The sequence below is a fragment of the Ornithodoros turicata genome, chromosome 2, assembly GCF_037126465.1.
Source record: "Ornithodoros turicata isolate Travis chromosome 2, ASM3712646v1, whole genome shotgun sequence".
NCBI lineage: Eukaryota > Metazoa > Arthropoda > Arachnida > Ixodida > Argasidae > Ornithodoros > Ornithodoros turicata.
The window spans coordinates 121,546,581-121,569,188 of record NC_088202.1 but is presented as its reverse complement, the minus strand read 5'-3'; the positions used below and the strand labels follow the sequence as shown (position 1 = coordinate 121,569,188).

At 46.3% G+C, this 22,608-nt stretch overlaps 1 protein-coding gene across 5 annotated transcripts in view; it reads left to right on the top strand.

The window, feature by feature from the left end:
- LOC135386023 (protein TANC2-like) overlaps window positions 1-22,608 on the top strand; it is a 127,001-nt gene that overhangs the window by 94,420 nt on the left and 9,973 nt on the right. For 3 of the 5 annotated variants that reach the window (XM_064615732.1, XM_064615736.1, XM_064615735.1), the window contains 17 exons: window positions 13,055-13,243; window positions 13,311-13,403; window positions 13,475-13,588; window positions 13,788-13,853; window positions 16,781-17,026; window positions 17,089-17,217; window positions 17,329-17,409; window positions 17,542-17,666; window positions 17,743-17,878; window positions 17,971-18,220; window positions 19,209-19,440; window positions 20,443-20,645; window positions 20,707-20,893; window positions 21,026-21,282; window positions 21,374-21,611; window positions 21,898-22,134; window positions 22,199-22,378. In XM_064615732.1, coding sequence (XP_064471802.1) covers window positions 13,055-13,243; window positions 13,311-13,403; window positions 13,475-13,588; window positions 13,788-13,853; window positions 16,781-17,026; window positions 17,089-17,217; window positions 17,329-17,409; window positions 17,542-17,666; window positions 17,743-17,878; window positions 17,971-18,220; window positions 19,209-19,440; window positions 20,443-20,645; window positions 20,707-20,893; window positions 21,026-21,282; window positions 21,374-21,611; window positions 21,898-22,134; window positions 22,199-22,378 — 2,963 coding nt within the window. The remainder of the gene's footprint in view (window positions 1-13,054; window positions 13,244-13,310; window positions 13,404-13,474; window positions 13,589-13,787; window positions 13,854-16,780; window positions 17,027-17,088; window positions 17,218-17,328; window positions 17,410-17,541; window positions 17,667-17,742; window positions 17,879-17,970; window positions 18,221-19,208; window positions 19,441-20,442; window positions 20,646-20,706; window positions 20,894-21,025; window positions 21,283-21,373; window positions 21,612-21,897; window positions 22,135-22,198; window positions 22,379-22,608) is intronic. The other 2 variants (XM_064615733.1, XM_064615734.1) reach the window with 2 other exon arrangements.

Genomic DNA, 22,608 nt, shown 5'->3' with positions numbered 1-22,608 from the left:
CTGTAATTAGTGTACGGCGGCCACGCTCAAGCGGGCAGCGTCACGGCTATACCGCAGGGGGGAGGGGAATCGCCCGTCCCCAAGCAGCACAACATCTTGGCCCAATATCGGCAATACCGGCGCCATATTCGACCAACATTCGGCCGGTATTGCCGATATTGATCCAATAGTGGGCCAATATGTTGTGCGGCTTGGGTCCTGGGCCGCGTTCACTGGGAACAACATTTGTCTCAAAGCGTCTGAGGAAAACCCAGGGAAAACACCCAGAATCATATCCGGCGCTCGGATTCCATCCCGGGTGTCACCAGTGTACAACCAGAAACGTTGGATCCCATAGAGCGAATCCTGCACCTGTTGTCTTTTTGTCTGCTTCGTTTCCTCCCTGCTGCAGGTTCAGATGAACGGCGAATTTGTGCTTGTTGCCAGTGTTAGCGGTAACCCCGGCTTTATGATTAGGAGTCGCTATAGATCAATTTTTAATGAGCTTAGCACAGGTGTATCGATGTAAACGGTATCATTTCCTTGAGCTTGAGGGGGTGGTGAGTCTCCTCAAGCTCAGGGAAATGATACCGTCCACAATTTTTGATGTCATCAGTAATGACAAACTACAAGTTTATCGTGAGATGATGAATCCGTAACGACTTTAATCAGTAATGACTTTTGATAGGTTCTCAACCTTAACACGGTTGTGGTTCTGATCGCATAAATGAGAAAGAAACTTACAAGAAGCAAGAGGCGCTAAAAATAAATAGTGCAAAGCGTATACTTTTACTTGATGAACACGATCCACTGATGAATCAGTCCAATCTATGAATCAGTGATGAACGAGGTATGCTTTTCCTTAATGTTTAAAGGAATAGCAACGCATGCTCGCGTCTGCTGGTTAGCCTTTCCTGTAGCTTATATATATATATATATATATATATGTATGTATGTGTGTATGTATGTGTACGTAACGAGGAAGAGGCCGAACTCACGCCCGTGCATGGGCATGCATTCATTAAACTGACATCGCTCGGAACGGACGTTCCTGTGTTTGCAATGAACACAGGAACGTCCGTTCCGAGCAATGTCAGTTTAATGAATGCATGCCCATGCACGGGCGTGAGTTCGGCCTCTTCCTCGTTACGTCACATACATACATACATACATACATATATATATATATTCCTGACGAAGGCGGAGCTTCCGCCGCAACGTTGACTTGCCCCTTAACTTTCCACTAGTAAATAACTCCCCCTTTTCCTACTTCCTACATCTTCGTTGTCTCCCTCAGATTTTGTTAGTACCTATATATACGAGTATCTCCCTCTCTCTCTCTTAGGTAAAATGTCGCTTTGGCGAGAGACGCGTTTTCCTGCACTAGCGGTCATGCGAGGGTCCAGTGTGGATCGTGAACAATTAGCACATTTGCACTCCGATATTAAAAACATATCAACTTATCTACTGAACTGCAATACATTGCATTCCGGTCGTTATGCGTGATACGTATGACCGTTTGGCCTAGAGAAAGTTTATCTTTTACGTTCAGTAGAAGTCTAAGGCGGAGGAAAATAAGAACAACAGCAAAAAGAAACAGAAATTTGACTGAATCACTCTAGCGTAACGAACTCGCAGTTGGACATTCAAGGCACGTTGAAACGCCTACGGTGTAGCGGGTGGTTTGTTGACGCATTAGTTGGTTGAGCCCCTATAGTTGTGTTAACCGCTCAGGTTGCTAGATGTGTCGCTATGCACCAGACTAACATATTTTGTCTTCACACTGCTTTCAAAGCCGCTAAATCTGACGACAAAGTTGCTATAACGGCAACACTGCTTACTGTTTGCATGTTTAAGAGAAATGCAGACTTATACGAGGGAAGAGGTACCATGCATGGGTGAAGTCGACGCAATCCAACCCTAATCTTGCTTTTTCATATCACGCAAAAGTAACAACATGATGCACAAAAGGAAACATATGTACATATATAGCCAACTTCTAGCTTATTATCTAATCTTAACCCATTGTTTGGCCTGCTATGGGGCTCGGATCCGTCAAGTTGTCAAAAACAACATTTTTTCCGATGTCCTCCCTTCATCGAAGCAAATAGAAAATACACAGCTATCTATCTATCTGTTATATATTTTTTCTGTTTTTTGACCCACCACATCATCATCCCATTTATATGTGTGTGTGTGTTATATTTTACGCTGCTGCTTTTAGGATTCGGCGGTTCAGTTAGCTTCGTGTTCGTCTTCAGATCTGCAGCAAAATAATTGTCGTCACCTTCTTAAACCACCTATACATGATTTTTCGTGTAATGGACTCTGTCGCGGTCACTTCATAAATGATATTATTGTTATTTATTATTTTATTTTATTTAATATGTGCCCACCGCTTTCGCCTCACAAGTGGTGCACAGTGTCCAATACAACGCAAGCAATCAAATCTAAAACTCAGTATAACGTACTAAAATATCAGGGAGATCAAATTACAATTGGAATCATGTAAACGACTCATAATCGTACGCATAGTCATTATATGGCTTTTGCAGACGCGACACAGGTGAAGTAACAGCAAGTAGGTCGACGTATAGAACAGATTTCTGGATCTGGTTTTCTCAGAGCTCAGGAAACTAACGGATAATAACAAAGAGGGACAATCAATATGCCCAAGAAGTACACGCTGCAAAAACCGTAAGTCCAGACTTGGCCGTCTATAAGACAGCGTTTGTAATCCAATGTGGTCAAGTATTCATAATACATTGCCCTCCCGATATACCTGTCGTAAATTGTGGCCGCAGCTTTACGTTGAACACGTTCAATTCGATTACATTGAAATTGAGTTAGACAGTTCCAAATGACATTAGAAAATTCCAATCTACTTCGAACATGGCTCTTGTACGGAACAAGTAGACCCTTTGGACTCGAAAATTCATGAGTAATCCGGGTAATACTCGAAAATCTCAACGCCGCACAAAGGACGGCATCCACATGTTCTCGAAAAATCAATGCATCATCAATGACAACACCCAGGTGACAAGCAGACGTTGCACGCTCAATTACATCGCCACCTACCTTATAAAGTATGAAGTTACTAATCACTGGGAATAACAACACGTTACGGGAATGCTTATACCAAGCGAGTTCGACAAAATTATAATCACATTTGCATGTCAAACTCTCAAATAAACGGAACTGCCATTGCTTATGAAGTGCTCTTTAATTTGAAGGATATCATTGGGTTCACATCTGTCTCCGAAGTCCATTTATCTTGACTGGAACGCAAATTTATGTATTTCTAATTTGGCGATTCGACACTTCGGCGATGCAGCGCGCGAAGGAAAAAAGAAAAGAAAAATGTCTTGGAGAACCTTGTATAGTGAATGTGAAGCTCCTCGCATAGCCAGCGGAATTCCTGACATTTCTTTTTTTCTTTCCATGATGTTCAGAATTCCTTTATGTGCTTCAACCTCTGAAACATTGCTTCGTCGCTTCGTTCTTTTTCTCTCCCTCATTTACTGTTTTTATTTTCCTTCTCCCGTTTTTCTTTTGTGTGTGTGCTGTCTAATCGCGCATTCGCAGCCACACCGAAAGCTCCGAAGTTAACTATGTTTTTTTTTTTCTTTTTTATTGTTGCCGCCGCTTGCATATTCTCTCGTTTCTGCGCTACGTCCTGTCTCCTTTTTCCGCCAATTCAGCAGGCCCTTTCAAAGATCCAGGGAAACGTCCCCAGAAAGGCTCCCACGCCCTTACTCACTTGTGAACTGAGCTAAAACACAAGGAAAGAATGGCCAAGAAAGGGCAAAAATAACACACGTAGTACACACACACACACACAGCACCCCCAACTCACTCTCGTCCAATTGGGAGTGCGGATACCGTATCACGTGACGGGAAGGTACGTCATCTGTTCCGCACGTGCTACGGATCTCCGTCGTGTCTTTTATTATTTACGCTGATCGTCTTTCTGGGGGCCTTCAGTAGATCAGGTGCCTCGGTGAGGTTTAAACCTCCCGGCTTCCGGCGGGCACTATAGCGATGGGTGAAGCCGGATGGTAGGCCGCATCGAGTACGTGCTCCCAGCGCACAGCAGAACCTTGTCTTTCAGATGAGTTTGAGCCGGTTCTTTAGCTTCCGATGAAGTGTAGCTGCTAACATCCTGCACAAACCGGAGGATATTGTGCCGAGATGGAGGCATCGAATCGCTCCGAGCAATGCAAGACGCGATCCCGCAAGAGGCCGTTCAGGCTCATAAGTGGATTTATCAAGGGATCAGATGGTAATGTAGTATGTTCTTTGTCAGGAAATTTATTTTCTCTTTCTTGATCGATGATATTCTCAATGCAGAGGCGTGTTGGGTAGTGCAATGTTGTTACAACCATAAACTCTATGTCGACAAGCAAAATATGCTTGTCGTTTTCGTGCAACGTCACTGTGTGTTGAAAACCCATGACTTTCTTATGAAGATTCTCTTTTCTCGTGCCGGTCCTTCTGCGACACAGATACACAAAAGGATGATTATGATGATGGTAATGATGATGGTGGACTGTTGTCCGCCATCAAGGTTGCTCCATTGCAGTCTGAAGGGTGATGATTTTGGTTAGACAACATCAGTTCATTATTGTTCGCTCGAGAGGCAGATCAAAAAGTTGTACGTGCCTACTTCTTTCGACTTGTTTAGTAATCCTGAACACTGGCGTCCCACTGTTAAGCTGCAAGCCATAATAACGTTTTGATGGGTTCGTTTGTTAGTACACAATACTGTAAACAATGCAATGGTGTGATCGACGATGCAGTCAACATCTTCTTAACAAGTCTGTTCCACAAGAAGTGCTCTAGCGAAGTGACGCTGTTGGTAACCTAACGGAAGGTGACAAGCAAATGACGGGGAACAGCAGGGAGGTCTCCTTACGACCCGCCTCACCTGACAGCCGTCCGAGTCACTCACTGCGAGGCGTTTCTCACCCAGATGCTTCGCTCGACGTGGAAATAATCAGAGTCGTCATTCTGAGGTGCACTCTGTCTTTCAAGGTTGCCACAGGAAAAGTGAATATGGCTGACGGTCCTCGAGCACCACGCCCGTCACTTTCGGTGTGCTCAGTGTCCATTTGCTTCGGGGTGAATGTTTACTGAGAAAACGAGTCAAGGCCAGGGAACCATAGGGACGTCGTTCATTGTTCACGGCTTCTGACAAGGCAGATGGGGTCAATATGGACGTCAGGAGAACTGCATGTGTTGAGGGGGTCCGTAAACTGCCCTATTGCGCATTGGGAACGGATGAGGGGATGATGATGATGGGGGAGCACTTTCAGAGATACGTCACAAACACGATACATATCTTGAGTAAACCTATTCAATTGCGTTGCAACAGCGTATTTTATTTAGTTATTGCGCCTCGCAGTAAGTTTAAATAAAAGTATTATCCACCACTTATCATCCATAACGTGACGTAATGTTTTGAAGGAACGATCTCCCCACCCGTGTAGCACTTGATTTGATAGCATGACGTCAACGACAGTTTTTTGGTTCAATCCTCGGACGTCATATCGCCGAGAGTCAACAACGGTGTCTTCGAAGAAATCATTGTGTATATATATGCACATTATTTTTGTGATTTCTTTTTCGTGAACCCATTGAGTGTGCTTCCCCGCTTCGCGAAACCCTGTGGACAAATTTGGCAAGCAGTCGACTGCCTGCGCGCTTCGGTCCGTCCTTAAATATAACAACGTCTACGTATTGTTGTCTGAGCGCCCACGGCAGGAATGAATTGTGGCTGGCCGACTCTGCGTCTCTTTCCGCTCGTTTATGGGCTTCTTGCTTCAATGTTTGAGCAAGGCAAGGCCCTTACGCCTAGGCAAGGTCTCTAGTGCCACATCGACTAACTGAACGTAGTAACTATACGTTGCTTTACTACTCGCATGGGCTGTTCAACTTGCTCGAGCGATACACGAGATGTATGTTGGTGCGCAGGTACGCAGACTAATTAGCTGCCCAGTTCACCGCATGTCGTCGTACGAAACATAACTTCGCAGGTGTTGCTTCTATCACCGCGTCGAAATAAGTATCTGTGCATGTTGCGACGCCGAATATTAGTGTCTTGCTCCGTTCGGCCGAATATTATCAACCCGAGATAGCAATTTTATACGAAGACGTCTTCTCCATGAAGGCAGCTTGTGCAGGCTACATCCAGCAGTCATTCTTAAAACCCCGCTTGTAATGTACGTGAATAAAGTAACTAAAGCTTCAATAGTAAATCAAGGTGACCTATCCTGGTCCTGTCGAGCAGTTCGTGCTCGAAGAAGGCACATGTTCTCAAAGAGGCCGTCCCTCCACAGCGTTTCATTCTGCTCTTTGTCCGCGATCCTTAGCAACATAATCGTTTGTATTTACTCATGTGGGACATACGGCAGACCTTTCTTCCTAATAACCTGCCATGTCAGAGTCCCGCAAAACGTGAAACCGTTACTTACTCCTTGGTCCCGTTAAATTGGCAGCACATCCTTCCTGGGTAGGAACAAAAGGTCTACTAATTACGGTCTGCCCGGTCGACACTACGTCATCGAAACTTTTTCCGCGTCTTTTGTACGTGTTCAATGTTCTTTTCACGCGGACTAGTCTTTCGTGTTTTTGTTTCCAAAGTTGATTTGTAGCGTTCATTTGTACAGTTATTACGTTCCTATTGTGAGCATTGGTTATTTTCAGCTACGTCGCTTAGAGGTCTTCAATGTTATTTATAGGTAACAACATTGTGCTCGTTATGTGGCGTTGCCTTGCCGGTTCGATCACGACCTCGAAGAACACGATGGAAGTTTGCACCACAGTTTATTTGCAGGGTCGTCCTAAGCTTCGGTTTCGAAGGTGATAAAGCTTGGCTGTGCGCCTGCCCCCCCCCCTCCCTCCCCATTTCTTCGGACAGCTGTTACTCACAACGTTCTTAGCTAACGCAAACGCTTGCTTTGTCCCGTGGTATGACAGCACTTACGTGTGGTCTTCGTCGATCTGGTTCGAGTTCTTAATTGCTCTGTTGCTTCGCCCCATTTCTGTTACTGTGGGCCTCAGGCAAACCGCTCTAGAAGTGCGTCGTGCGAACCGAAAACGTTGTTACATTAGAGTCATTAGGAATAGGATCAGTATAAATGTGGAACTGGTGTACCATGCATTCATTATGCACGTCAACTATGTAGCCAAGTGTGCTGGGCATGGCTTTAGATTATCACCTTGTCTGAAGCAGACAAAACAATTTTATTTTGTTTCTGCTTTGACCGGCAAGTGCCTCATTACATAACCGTTACTAAAAGGTCTTTAGGGTAAAAAAAAAAAGGAAACCTGCCGGTAAATGCTGATGGGTGAACCAGACACAAGTACGTTCTCCTGTGCCCTTGCGATTGTTTATTTTGTACTTTTCCTGCACATCAAGTAATACAACCCCCCGTCTATCATATTACGGTCGTTTCGTAGCGATGCAAAGTAATTTTGACCTTTGCGATATTTTTTCCACTCCAGTCCACATTCCATGAGGTGCCACTGGAAGCTAGATACAGTCAGTAGGCCGCGTACATCCGGAATGTCACCTTTCTATGTGCTAGGCTGTCAACAAAAACAGCAGCAAATAAGTAATGACGATGTAGTGGGATGTTTCGGCGCTGTCAACATTTATTATATTCCTATCGGAAAAACTACACGCAGTAACTGGTGGAAATACTGTTTTGTGACTGCTTCCGATGCATCCTCCATTGAAGGTCTTCAGGGCGGGCACTGAGGCGAAGTTTACTAACGTGCCATGACCCCCCGTGTTATCAGTGCACATACAAAGTTGCGCATACGAAGGTCGTGGTGATGGTGTGAACCACTTGCCGTTGCTGGTCTCACAGTTGTGAGCATGCAGCGTCACGACTGTAGCTACAAGGTGAGATGAGATGATGGGGAGATGAGAGTGTGAGAGATGATTAGGATCAATGCTTGACGGATATACTCCAATTCCAATCTATGAGACGTTCAAAGACTTGACCAAGCACATCATAACGGTCTCCAAGCTATCTAGCCCCGTTTCACGAAGGAATCGTTCTTGCAGTCTGCTAGTCCCTTAGGATGCGCTTTATGGTCTTATGCTGACGACAGTGCTTGCCGTTAAGGTCATCCACGGACTCAGTTTTGTGTAGCAGCAATTGCTGAGTGCTGACCCAGTTCGCAACCTCTGAAGAGATTTCTTTGGATGTTTCTTGGGAGACCTAACAGATATAGATCCAGTCGACGATTTAACGCAACATCCTGGAGTGCCCCGATTGAAGTATAGTTCTCTGATAAGTGGATGACCGTGCGTCTATCACTGTCCTCCTGGGTTGGTAAGGACGGGCTGCAGTGACGTGAGTTGCAGTCGCTATACTTTGTCGTCATGTTCATGGCTGCTGATCGCAGCGTGTGAGGGAACCCACTGCAGGGAGATTTCCGCGCCACGAGGTGCCTGTGCAGCACACACTTCCGAAACAGTGTGGTAGCTATATGCTGTCACACGTCGGGTTTCTTATTTTCTGGATTTTCGCAGCTTCAGTCATCGAGGACGACTGCCCAATGAATACCCTTGACCTGTGTCGTCGCAGCAGCTGCGTACAGTGTAGCCAGACGTTCAGCAACTGTGGACAAGACAACACAGAGGGACAGGCGTGGGCGGCAGTTATGCCCCTACACATATATGAGCCCCATTTCCGAACCTCCCCGACCTCGGTATAGCTCAATCGGACATGTTTGGGCTTCCAGAGCGCAAGGTCGCAGGTTCGATCCCGGCCGAGGACCGTAGCAATGTGGGGGAATGTAAACATTGCTTCCAGCACCGTGTGTCGGAGATTTCCGCCGCACGTCAAAAGAACCGCAAGTGGTCGAAATCATACGCAGTCCTATACCCTGCGGCACTTGCAGCATGTCGCCACCCAAATATAGGCTGACACACCTTATGGCTAAACCTACCCCGATTACCTATAGAGCCTCGATTGCCGTGATGCGCCCCCCACCGAACTTGCTGTCTCCACGAAGACTCCAGGTTTTGTTTTTGTCGAGTCATAATCCAACACTTCATACGATCGCTTCATCACGTTTCTCACAATAGCCAAGATCCCGCCACTGATGTAGCACCTAGCACTAGCACTAGTGAAGCGAAAATCTCCATCTTATTTTTTCTTTAAATCAATCATGTAGCGCCTGCGCCACCTTCGTGCAATGCAGCATGTACGCGTCTGTTTCGAAGTGCACCGCATAACGCCATTGCAAGTCCTGTTAGTGATTCATCTATCAATTTAATATAAACACGAAGCAGGTACGCTCCGCTCGACAGGTCGTTCATTACAGATTTATCGTACATACTTTTTGTCCGCCAGCACCGTCTATTACGCTAAGAGGGCAGAACCGGTTAATGTCACTCAGGTGCTCTTCAGAGCGTGTAGTGGAACATCGCTGCGGGTGAAGGAACCTGTCGAACGTCATGGCGGAAGGAGTTGCACTTTAATAACGCTAAGAAGAAGGTGCTTAACATTAATGTGCGTTGAAACGTTCCTGGTGGCCACTGCCATCAGGTGCTAGAAACTCGACATAGTGAGCGCGTGTACACTGATTGTATTGCGTTTGCAATATGTATGGGTGCATGTATCGTAGTAATAGAGTAGAATAGAAGTAGAAAGACAAACAAATGAAAACGTAGGTCGCACTGGTGCGACCAGCTGTTCCATGACGCTTGATGTGTGAAAGCACTGAATGATTTAAAAGATTACTTCAGCACGTATCTCCTTGAGGTAGTGCGCCAGGGTACACAGCGCAGGTTGTTGGTGTTGCTTTGGCGAGCTCCCCAGTACCCAGTAGTTTTTGGTCCGGGTGACGGTTATTGTTCTGTTCGAAGTAAATCTTCCGCAATTCTGGTGCTTGTCACAATTAGTCGGACAAAACTTTTAAAATGCCGCTTTAAATTTTGTTTCATCGAACACATAATATTCCACTCAGACACGTGCTTGGGATTGCACGTGAGCACAGAACTTAAAGGAGATTTCGTACTCCGATTCCAGGGGGAAATCTTCTCTTCTGCATCTCTCTTACCCTGCTTCCTACTCCATTTTCACTTTCCTTCCCTCCTAACTCGATCGTAGGCCGAGCGTGGCACACATGCGGTCGATTTATTCTAATGCTCTTTGAAATTGAACGGAATGGAAATGGGAAGAATTAAAAAGACGCGTTAGCCGACGAAAGCTGGGGGCAGTCGAATTCAGTACTTTCGTCTTATAAAAGAGCTTAAAACTGCACCTCGATAACCGACAACGAACGGCAAAAAAGAAAAAAGAAAGCCACACAAAGCGTATCCTGTTGATTGATTGATTGATTGATTGATTGATTGGCAAAAGAAAAAAACTGAGATGTTAGACCCAAACCACTCGGGTCATATCCTGTTGGAAACAACTCGGTTGAGTGTTCCTCAAGGCGTTCCACATGCTTCCAATAGATATCTGAGCCCTTAAACCACTATTTTAAAATTTACCTAATTAATCACTCGGGCAACTGCTCTGCTCTATACTTGTGGCGTTGTGGAAGATACGGAACACATCATTGTGTCATATACGAACGACACTGTGAAGCCCTTCGCCTTTTGCAGGCGTAGTTTGCTGCACTGTACAGCAGGCTTTCCCTAAAGTACTTGTGCCGTGGCATCCCTAAGTAAGGCATCGACCATTAGGCGCAGCGGTAAAATATTTCCCGCGCGTCGAAGCGGGCAAATGATTTCGACACGCATGGTGTCAACGCAAAACAATGAACCGTATAACGGTGACCTATCTTGCATACCCGTGAACTACTTTATTCACCTAGTAATCATTTTTGGCTTGTACATTGTTTATGCTGCCAATACATCGTCATCCCTGCCAACCCCTGGTGGTCTGTGTTATGAACCAGTAACAGAGCTAGAAAAATATTTCGGGAGCGGCTCTATGGGGAGAAGGATATTACCCTCGCTTTGCCTTTCCTAAATGCACCACTAAGTGTACTATATCGGTGGGGAGGGGGTTTGAACCCTCGAACTCCCCCTCCCCCTTCTTTATCACCTTTAGCGGTACAAGCGAGCTGGAGTGGCCGGCACTAACTTGTGTAGTCACAATCTCCAAATAATTTTTTAATGAAATCAAATTCAGTGAAATCGAATCGAGATAAGTCAGTTAACAGGAGCGACTAGGTGGTGTCAGAAGTTTAGAAATGATCTCACAGCGCAGCTATCCGCGCACTGAAAAGCTCTTAGCATGAGCTGGATATTGGACTTCATCTCCATAGTTCAGTCGGAATCCACCTACCCCCAGCTGTTACGTTAATGGAAACGCTTCGCGTTCGCGAGCAACCCCTGAATTAAGCGCCAACCACAACTGTATGAACTATCGCGTAGGCGTTTGTCTGGTACTTTTTGTAGAGTCATCTGTATCAACATCTCCACTTTAGGTTCCCACTGAGAGCGTGCTATAGGTCCTCGAAGCTGGCAAGCGTCTGACAGCAGCCAGTCCGAGCGTGGGTTGGTATATTGCCAAGGCGATAAGGTGTCGTTGTCAACTTCATCAGCAGAGACGCTCCTTCCTTGTTGATCGTGAGAAAAACTTTCTCCGCTTCCACACATGGCGCTCCTCGGTGTGCGTGGGATACGGCGACAGCGAGGGCACTATAGGGGGTGCTCTAAAGGGCGTATTCAATGGTCATGGTAGATCTTCAGATATCATTCAATCGGCGCACCATTTCCTTTCGATTGAAGCTTGTTCTTCTCTCTCTCTCTCTCTCTCTCTCTCTCTCTCTCTCTCTCTCTCCTTTCTTATTCGTATAGTGACCTGTATGCCATATCGCATGGAGCGCTGAGGTTAGGAGGGAGAAACTTGTTTTTCATTTCGCAGCTATTTATACCGACATGTTTGCGGATGCTCCTACGCTGCGACTGTGTCCTAAGCTTGTTAACGTTCTACATTTTGTCCTAATTGCTTGTTCAGGCTGGGCTTTTTCTTCCTGCTTATTAAGCTGTCGTCTTCTGTAATTTGGGTGATAACCTGTAGTACACGATAAACTTGAATAAAGAAAGTTGCATACTTAAGCACCCAGAAAGGGACGATGTTCTAAAGAGAGCATCACGGCACGATGCAAAAAGCTGTGAAACCGCGACAATGTTTTTCCATTTACGTCCTCCACACATTTGTTTCTAACGGGACATAATAGAGTTATCAACAGTAGTAAAGCTCTGAAAGGAGCAGGGAAATATTCCTGCATGAATTTTTTTCGGCTCATTTATAGTTTTCACTTCTTCTTCTTCTTTTTCTTTTACGGTTGCGGTGTTGTCGAACAAACAGCATTAACTTTTGTGCAGGTATGAAATGACTAGAGTCACCAAATAAGCTACGCTTCCGAGTATCGACACTGAGGCAAAAGGGCGCCATGTTGTTCCCGTTTGACATCCAGCGCCATCCATAGAGTGCTCTTCGAAGTGTTGTCTTCTTCCACTGGCGAACTTCATCTTCGTCTATTTCTAGTGCCAAAGTAGAGACCCCCTGGAGGTCAACGGAAACAACATGGCGGCTCGAACTCGCCCTTTTGCCTCCGTGACGATACTCTGAAGCGTAGCTTATTTAGTGACTCTAGAAACGAGTAGCGCATCCTTCCTGTGGCACGCGCGAAAGGCGCCTGCTCTGTGCACCCCCTAGAAAGCGAGGGATCCACTCCTTAAAGGAACCTGTAAGTGAACGAGGGAAGAGGACGTCAGTTCGTGACGTTCGCAGTTCCCATGGGAGGACCAATCAGGTGACTTGTGATGTAAACGGAGTGGCCGTAGCAGTAGCAGACAAATTTTCGGTGGCCAGTGAGAGCTTACGGCTACTTCCCAAGCAGGTCCTTCTCTCGGTTTTGTAAATTTGATTGCGCAGTGACGATGTACCGCACGGCGAAAATATTGAGCATGGTTGCTCGTGATAAACAGCTTGATGAATGACGTGGGGCTTCGAGCCATGTTAAATTTCACCCCGTTGCCCCTTTAAAATCCTACTACAGTCACTAATAAGTTTTTCCCCTTCTCTTCGTTAAGATCCCCGCACTGTCCGCAAGATGATGGACGAACTGGTGGTGGGCCCCCCCGCCACGCGCTGCCCGACGTGCCAGGTGCCTTTCGACAAAGGAAAGAGACGACGGATCATCGAGGAGTGTGGCCACGAACGATGCTACTACTGCATGCTCAACTCGGACGGCGCAGGTTGTTCCTTGTGCGCCGCAGAAGGTGAGTGTTTCTTGCCCTCCTGTGTTGGAACATTCATTTAGTTTTCGTGCATCTTATTTTTTGTTAGCTGCGAAAATGTCCAACAATTCTGCCAGGACTCGACTGAAGACCAATGGTCATTTCACTACGTTTATGCAGACAAGAAGCCCACAGTGCATAGGTAAGCCGGTCTGTGTTCAGAGATATCCGTGGTGCTTAAATTTTTCGATTTTTTTTTAAATCCCTGAATAGGTTCGCCGGTTATTCCAGGCGTGGCCAGTCCAAGGGCTAGCCATGTTTCATGGAAGGAAAGGAAAACAGTGCGACCTTCCACTGTTAGTGTGGACAGTCATGCTACGTTCATCGGTACGTATCATGCGCGGTATGGTATTACTCAGCTCTAGAACAGTCTACGTCAAAATGGGCTATGTTTCTGTTTGTTTTTCTTGGTTGAGGGCGCGTAAGACTTATGTCACCATGGTTAGCAGGCATCCGCAAGTTGTTACAAGTTCTCAAGAGCTGAACTATGTCACAGGCATGTTCTCTTATTCCTTTGTCTCAACAGACCTGGCAAAGGTTCAACACTGGCCAATGAATATGGTTCGCAAAATAAAATCGCTGTGGACCATGGGTAAATATGGCTCCTTTAAGTTGTGTGCATTTCATTCCGACGAGAGCATGCCCGTAGGTGATGACTAGGATCCTCTCATTTCACGGAATGCGCCTGGCATGTCGAGACTTGCCCTGCATGAAAAAAAACTTTGTGCTCGAGGAATGATGGGCTCATCCCAACCAGTTTAAGAAGTAGTTCATATAGGGTCTCGCGTTTTACATTTCTCGGGACGAATTGTCATGTTCCGTGGAACACCAGGAATAATAATCTGCCGGCTCAGATCTTCACACCGTCCATGCCTGAAATGATATTTGATTTTTAGTAGCAGTCTTACAACCGCTATTATTTGTACCGCGTCAAGGGGTGCCGATCTATGAGTCAATAGTGTTTGGCATGCGATAAGTGACGCAAACACATGTAACATGAAAAAGAGCATGCGGTTATTACACATAAGACACAAGTAAAAAGAAACTCTCCAAGAGTCCAGGAGACTTTGAGACCAGTCATGGATCTATGTCTGTGCCATACCCGCAGAGCACGTGAGCCATTAAAGCTCGCCTGTCGCGTGCGTATTTGACGGACAGACTCAGTGAGGTCTCCAGATGTCACGCATTTGTGTAGCAGCCCAGTGGTATTCGATACGAACTGCCCACTTGATGTGAGCTGAAGTACCGGTACATGAAGACAGTGTCCAACTTAAAAAGTCCTGTTACAGGCACTAGACACTATAGGCAGAGGAACGCCGGCGGGACGACGCGCGCTTCTTGTCGCGTGTGCGGCCATACCGATAATTGCCGCAATGAGTTTGCCTGCGTTTCATATTCATCGAAACAATGCATGCCTTGGCTGTAACTTCTATATTCTTCGCCGAAGGAAGCCCCTCAGCAGCGTACGCTGGCATGATCTCTCCACATTACTGACTACACTGAAGTTCTTTCTGCACGCCAGGGGACACTAACCTTGTAGACTTATGATCATATGGAACCATTTCTCGCACTTTGACGATGCTACAGTGCTTGTGTGTGTATTACACTTCTTCAAACGAAATTTGGTTCGTTGGTTGGCACTGGTAAGGAAAACAACAAGAACAACCCCAATAATCACTGCAAAAACGACATCTATGCTACTCTCATAGCTTTTTTTTTCTTTTTTATAAAGACGCCCTGTACGTATACGAATTTAAAGACCGCGGTGGAAAGTTTGACCGCATATACTAGAGACAATTTATACTGCCGAGTTCCGAATATTGCAAACTTTCACAATGTTCACATCATCATCATCCATTCATCTATGTTGTTGTTGTGGTGGTTGTAACGAGACCCCATTCATGTGGGCAGCGTCACGACCGTAGCCACGACACAGCCAAGTAGTCATCTAATGAGTATCATACCGCGGGATATTCGTTAGTTCCCTTTGTATCAAGAGGTCATGACCTCAGGGTTATTGGAATCACGAACTCCCTTCGTGCTTTTTTTTTTGCAAATTTTTATTCTGTATAATTCTGTTCATGGAGCTAGGTCACAAGTGAAGGTGATGGCTAAATTAACTCCAGAAATTACGTCGTTGTCCACTTAAAAAAGCTGGACATTGAAGGGGTTGTGTCACTTTCGTAGATATGTGTTTACAAGTCCCAAACGTCACCACACCAGCACTGGACAGCTGTTTCGGCCTTCTTGGGACTCTTCGTAGGTGTGGTTCATTACATCATGCACACATTGTATTACACATTAGAGTATTGAGAAAAAAATTGGGGCGGGCTCAGTCGTGTCCGAGCCGTAGTCTTTTACATGAAAATGTCACGATGCCTCATTCCTTTGCGGGATTTTAGTGAATGCAATACACGTTTTTTTCTCTTTTTTTTTTATTCAAGAGGGTGAGGGCTCGCTTTGCCCACAGTCGAATTTGCCTCCGCCACTAATCTTCTTCAGTGCTCCCGTAGCTCTTTCGATCGCTCGATGCTGGACTTTGGGGGCGTTCTGTGTTGCTCTCGAGGCGCCCTTTCTTCTGGTTGCCGTTTCATTCGTATTTTAGTTTCATATATGCCGACATTCTGGAAACCTTTTGGTATTTGAACTTTGCAAATTTATAAGATTTTGGTTATTATCATTGAAGCCGATATCGCTTAATGTCCAGGTAGAACCTCACAAGCGCTTTCCAATAACACCTTGACCGGCGTCCTAGCTTCACGCGTTCGCGAAATAGGCTGCTCGCAAGGTACGCGTACCCCTATATTTCCGTGTCTCTCGCACATGCACGCTACACCCAGAGATTGCGTCAGCCGCCGCAATTACCTTGTTAGCTAGAATCCTACACATGTAAGCTATCTAAATTTATCCGGTTGGTTGCTATCGGTATATTATTAACCGGGCTACCGCGTCATGAAATTCTGCATAATTTCGTTGCACCGTAAATTTTGACCCGGCGACCAAACCGAACGTTCAGACGTTTTCACGTCAAAAAGAATTATTTTTATACGTGTCGTACTTAGCGAGATGTAAACCCACACGTGCTCGAAGCTCTGACATCAGTGCTCGGCCGATACCCGTTAGTAGTAAGCACGTGACCTCTCCCGCGCTTCCTCATTGGAAGAGACTCCTGCCGTGGCGTCAGAGGCGCATCAGTTTCGGTTTTCCTGGCGCCGGTTTTATACGCGTCTAACCTCCCCGTTGCGGTAAAACTTGTAATGCAGGATCACATGATCGCAAATAATTGCATTTTACATTTATCCGGAATAACTTGAGACGAAGTGTCGCAACCCCTTTAAAGGAACCTCCAAGTCCGCATGCGCGCTGCAACACATACAGACAGCCGTTGGATGGCAGCACATCGAGTGACAAAAAAGAAAACAAAGAAAGTAAAACACATAACTGTCTTCTTCACCCACCTGCTATCGTCTCGTGCATTCGAAGGGAAGATTAACTCTTTGGTCGGTTTCTGTGGTGCAGAAGACGAGCCTTCGCCACACCATCCACCCTTAGGCAATGCCCCTGCGGCTCCAACTGAACACCTGTACACCACACGCCTGGGCCTTCTGCTGCTGGGCGATGGAACTCCGGTGTACAACGAAGCCCCCAACACTGGCAACCACAGTAGCCACAGTGGAGGATCTTTCGCCAGTGTATCTTCGTTGGCCAACAGTGATCTCAACATGGCTGGCTCGACCAACACCAGCCCAATATCTACGCTCACCGGTGCGTCCCCCTCTAGTCTACGTGTGGTTAACATTATATTGTTGTATTACTCTGCATTACAGGTTCCTCCGAGGCGGAAGCCATGAGTATTATGAGAGGTTCCAGTAGAGAACAGAGCTCCGACAGTGTGGCTTCTTTAATGAGCACTAGTTCTTCGCCATCTCCTTCTCGCCGAATGCCTTTTCAGCAGAGTAAGTATTCAGCAGCCGTAAATAGCTCAGTGCGTCTCGAGCTTACTGTCTACACTTGCTGTCAACATTCACAGGCTTATTTTCATTGGAATGTATCATGCTCTTTTGCAGGAAATAATAGTGTACCCAACAACAGACGGGGTACATTAATTAATTACTCGGACAAAACGAATACCCTTGGTCATGGAAGAGGTAAGAATGACATTTCACATATTCATGTACATACCTCTGTACCTTGGTACTGTGCTTATTGTGCTGTGCTGTTTTTAGTTTATACTTCAATATATATATCCATTCATTCATGAAACTGTCTGCGTGTTACAGGTGGTCATGTACAGTATAAAATTGCACCTCAACCTGCTTTGAAGCCTCTGTTCTTTGAAGTCCCTCAGGCAGAAGTTGATCCCGTATTTGTCGGCAGGCAGTGGCTTTTCAACGAAATCGAACAAGTCAGTGTCATTTCCAAATTCTACAGATATTGACGGTAGCCTGTAGCTAATGTCTTCTATATCTCCATTTTTCAAGGAATTGCGAAAAGATTGCAATCGAGGTGTAGTGTTAGTGGGATGCCCTGGGTCCGGAAAAACAGCTACGATTCTCCAATTGGTTGACTACAGTGTATTTGGCCGTAAACGAGAAGATGTCACGTACAGCACCATCGGTTAGTGTGAGATTGCTTCCTGAGCATTTAGATTTCCTTAGAGAACTTAAAGAACCACTGAAGAGCTACTAATACTTCGCATTTTTCGATAGGGCTTCACTACGGGGACACGAGCCGTATGACCTTGAGTAGCAGCAACTCCTCCTCCATCTACCAAACCCGAGCCTCCGTCAACCAAGAAGTGGCACGTCTACTAGGCGGTCATGTAGTGGGCTACCACTTCTGCCAGGCCGATAACAGCGCCACCTGCCATGTGCCCGAATTTGTTCATAGTATCGCTGCACAACTATGTCAGGCTCCCCAGCTGGTTGCGTATCGCGATCTTCTTCTGCGTGAAACAATGTAAGAGCTAACTGACATATACCCGATATGTTTGATGTGCTCACTCGTAAACCAGGATCGTAAAATGCCAGGAGCATGCGGCGACGGCGAGTAACATGACGGTCGTAAGAAGGTTAAGTGCGACATGAAATATTTCAAAAACTCAGAACAGTTCTTTATATATTGTCGCTTTTTGTCGAGGTATTTCGTCATGATACATTTTTTAGGCCCAACGCGCAGGTTCCTATTCTGTTCCGTCTTAGTTCCAATATAGTCGCTTTAAAAGAATTATAAAGAGATGCTGCAGTAAGGCTTTGCAAATGTTGAGTACGGCATTGAAGCCGCTACTCTATTCCACATGTGAAATAAGACCCGCTGCCAATGCCACCAGGATACAATGCTTACTTAATGCAAAACTGCTTGCACGAAGATACAAAAAGTGAGGATGTCGACTAAATCGCTGCAGACGATTTCGAACACAAGCCTTCAGTGGCTATCAGTGCCTGCCCATGCAGCTGGTGTCGGCTTGTCTCCACAGAACCTTAATTTTTTAGTCACGTCGTTTAAGCAATCAGGCTTCTTCTCTAGGTGGAGTGGCAAACGTGCTTCCCCTGCTGCCGGGGTCGCAACGTCATGGTCGTACCGTGTACCGCGACGTGTACCGCAGAAGCCTTTCATGGCCCTTTGCTGCACGTGCCGCCACATACGTGCGTACGGGCGCCTCGCGCGCAGTTCTGTTCCGGTCACTATACAGCATGTACGTTGAATGTTACACAGCGTTGCGCATGGTTCTATATAGAGTCTAATTGTACTTGACTTCTGTAGAGTCTCATTCTACTACTGCTGTGAAGGAGAGAAACTTTCACCGAGTTTTTGCATCGTCCCTTCATATTTTCAAAGCTTCATCATTTATTTCTTGCTCACGCTTATGCGCTTTTCTATTTTGCTATTGATCATAAAAGGTCAAAATTAGAATTGAGACATGTCAATGTTGTCGGTGCCTCTGCAGGTACCAGGATATGCTGAGCCCTCGTGCTTGCCACGAAAATCCCCACAATGCTCTGGTTAAAGGGATACTTGAGCCCCTCCAGACTCTTAGGCAAACCGGCCGCATTCCGAACACCAGTTGTCTACTTGTCGTGGACGCGCTCAACGAATCGGAGCTCCATCGTCCTGACTACGGAGACACGATCACTTCGTTCCTGGCTAAGCATATCACGAGGTTCCCATCCTGGCTAAAGGTAAGTGTACGATGATATCCGTATCAATCTGCTGACAGGTTCTGTGACGTCTGAAACACGCACAATAGAGGGTGGGGTGGGAGGGGGGGCGTCAAAACTGTTTCTGCACTTTAGCCTGGCACTTTATCAACGGAACTCAATTACCAGCTCCCGTGGCATAGTGGTTAGGATGATCGCTTTCCACGCCGAGGGTAGGAGGTGAGACGGGTTCGAATCCCGGCACCGGCTCTGCTGTCTGAGGTTTTCCCTGGGTTTTCCGAAGACTTCCCAGACGCATGTCGGCACAGTTCCCTCTGAAGTCGGCACAGGACGCGTACTAACCCCCGTGTCCCCCACTCCTTCCTGCTGTCCTCTCTCCATCTATCCACGTCTGTACGCCGCTCATAGCCACAGTTGCCTCGTGGCGCTAACACGGAATTTAAAAAAAGGGCACTCAGTTTCCTTGATTACAGGCGCATATGATGCCGCCATAAAACGGAAGCTCAATGTTCATTGTCTTCGTTTATTTTGTTCGTTTTCGGTATTTTGAAATTATTTAATTATTAATTAATTATTTGAAAATATTTCGCGACGTCAGTTCCTGGTTTTTTTTTTTTTTTTTTTTTTTTCACAGCAAACTTGTGTATCAACCTGTGTTTGCGATGGGCGGAGCTAAACACACGCACATTTACAGAGGGGCAGAGCTGCAGCATACTCTCGCGCAGGTTCTTTGTATAAAGCAGGTGCAAATAAAAAGGGAATCTCGCAGCATGAGCTCTCTTGCTCATCGCAATGCACACCACGTTTCTCACATGTTGCGTTTCCGCCCATCGTAGAACAACATCCAATAGCGCGGGGGCAAAGTCTCGTGCCACAATTATTGTATTCAAATGAAGCCTCCAGTGATGACACCACATTTTGACGAGAGCATAGCTTGTTTTTCTTGTTGTATCAACAAAAAAGTATGATTTGCGTCCGTACATACGCAACACAAACTAATTCGTCATCTCTGTGTTCATGTAGATGGTCGTGACGGTGAGGACTGCGTTCCAAGACATCACACGCCTTCTTCCTTTCCACGAAGTTTCCCTCGACCGAATTTCAACGAACGATCACTTGATGAGAGATCTCATTGGTTATGCCCTGCTCCGCATTGATTCCAGTCCAGCAATACGCGCCAATATCACAATCAACAACGGAAAACAGGAGGGATCGACATATACGAGGTAATGTCGCGTGTAGCGTTGCTTAATATCTCCTGTTTCCTAACATGCGTCACCTTCACAGGTTTTCAAGTCATCTGGCGAACCTAAGTAAAGGCTGCTTTCTGTACATGAAGCTCACATTGGATTTGATAGAGAAGGGCCATCTGGTGGTCAAGAGCAGCAGTTACAAGGTTCTCCCGGTCAGCCTGAATCAAGTGTACCTGCTCAGTTTCAACCTCAAGTTCACAACCACGAGGTCGTACGAAAGAGTAAGCTTGCCCCTTTAATTATTCTGCCTGCGAAATTAATGCTACCACTATGCGAACCATGCGAAGTATACAGTGAGAACGTCTATTACAGCGACATTTTCGAAACTAAAACGCTATTGAAAACATTTGCAGGTCCAAAGCATCCTTCAAGTATGCATGGCGACTTTGACACCCCTTCAGCCTCATGAGTTGTACCACAGCGTGAATGCCGGGCTTGTTTGCGATCCAATAACGTGGCCGGAGTTCCAGCAGAGATTAAACGTCTTGACTGGTGCTCAATTTCTCATTCCAAGGCAGGACAACACGTTGATGTTGGCTCATCCATCATTGAGGGAATGGCTACTCAGAAGGGAGGAAAATGAGAGTACTAAGTTCCTCTGTGATATTCGGTATGTTTTCCTGATCGCTTGATAGCGATAGCTGGAAGTGTGACACCCGATGGCCTCATGTCAGAGGTCTAATGGCCATATCTTATTTCAGATCAGGGCATGCTTCCATAGCATTCCGGATGTCCCGCATCGAATCTCCGCTTGACCCGGAGCAGCTTCTCGCGCTAGGCCATCATATTCTCAAGGCTCACATCTATAAGAACATGGGAAAAGGCTTGACATCTGCCTGCAAACCAAGAGATCTTCAGGCACTGTGGGTCTTCCACAGCACCGATAACGTGTCTGCAGCACTGGCTTGTCTTCCCAACACGTACAGCCCGAATGTGAAGGCAACTGTCAAATTTTGCTTTATATTTATGCCATGTGCGATGGAGTATGAAAGAAGGAAGTCACTGGAAAGGTTAACCAGGCTGCAGGACTCGAACCCAAATCTTCTGGAATACCGGTCCAGGGCTCTACCAATTGAGCTAAGCTAGCACGCCTCCCGAGTCTCTTCCAAGGGTAGAGCCCTGGACCGGTAATCCAGAAGATATTGGTTCGAGTCCCACAGCTGGCTAACCTTTTCAGTGACTTCCTTCAGTGCACCGTGCTGATATTAGTCATAAATTCCTTTAGGTCAGCCGTCTGTTGCTCCTGTCTCAAGCCGACCCAAATGCTCGAACCCCCTGTCTCAACCGTGCGCCCATTCTTATGGTAGCAGCTCACGAGGGCTTTGCAGACATGGTAACGTCCCTCCTGGATTTCGGAGCTGACGTTAACGCAGCATCGGACATTGGATGCACGGCTCTCTGTATGGCTAGTGAGCGAGGACATCTAGACATCGTTAAGCAATTGTTAGCTTGCGGAGCACGGGTAAATATAACCTGCTAAATTTCTGAACGACCTTACAATTTATACTCTAACCTTACTCCTCTAGATTGACCACGTGGACAGTAAGGGTCAGTCAGCCCTAGCATATGCAGCGCAGAGTGGCCATATTAAGGTCGTCTCCCACCTCGTGGGTTGTAACTGGCCCGATGACTTTGGTGTCGCCCTGGGACTGAGGAGCGCTGCCCAACAGGCTCTCATTGCAGCTTCAATGTCTGGCCATATCAAAGTAAGTAAAGTGGCTCTACAAATACATAACACATAAACTCGGGAACATATTACGTGCGGTATACGTTAACGCGCTCCTGATGTGCTTTTAAAGTGTGAGTACTGGTGCAGACGTTAGTGACCGTCAAAACAGTTCTTTCTCGCTGAAAATCCATCGGGGAGTGCTCCGTTAGATGTGCCGTCCGTAACGCCGCCACCTCGTCATCCAAACATACCCTTCAAGAGAACGTG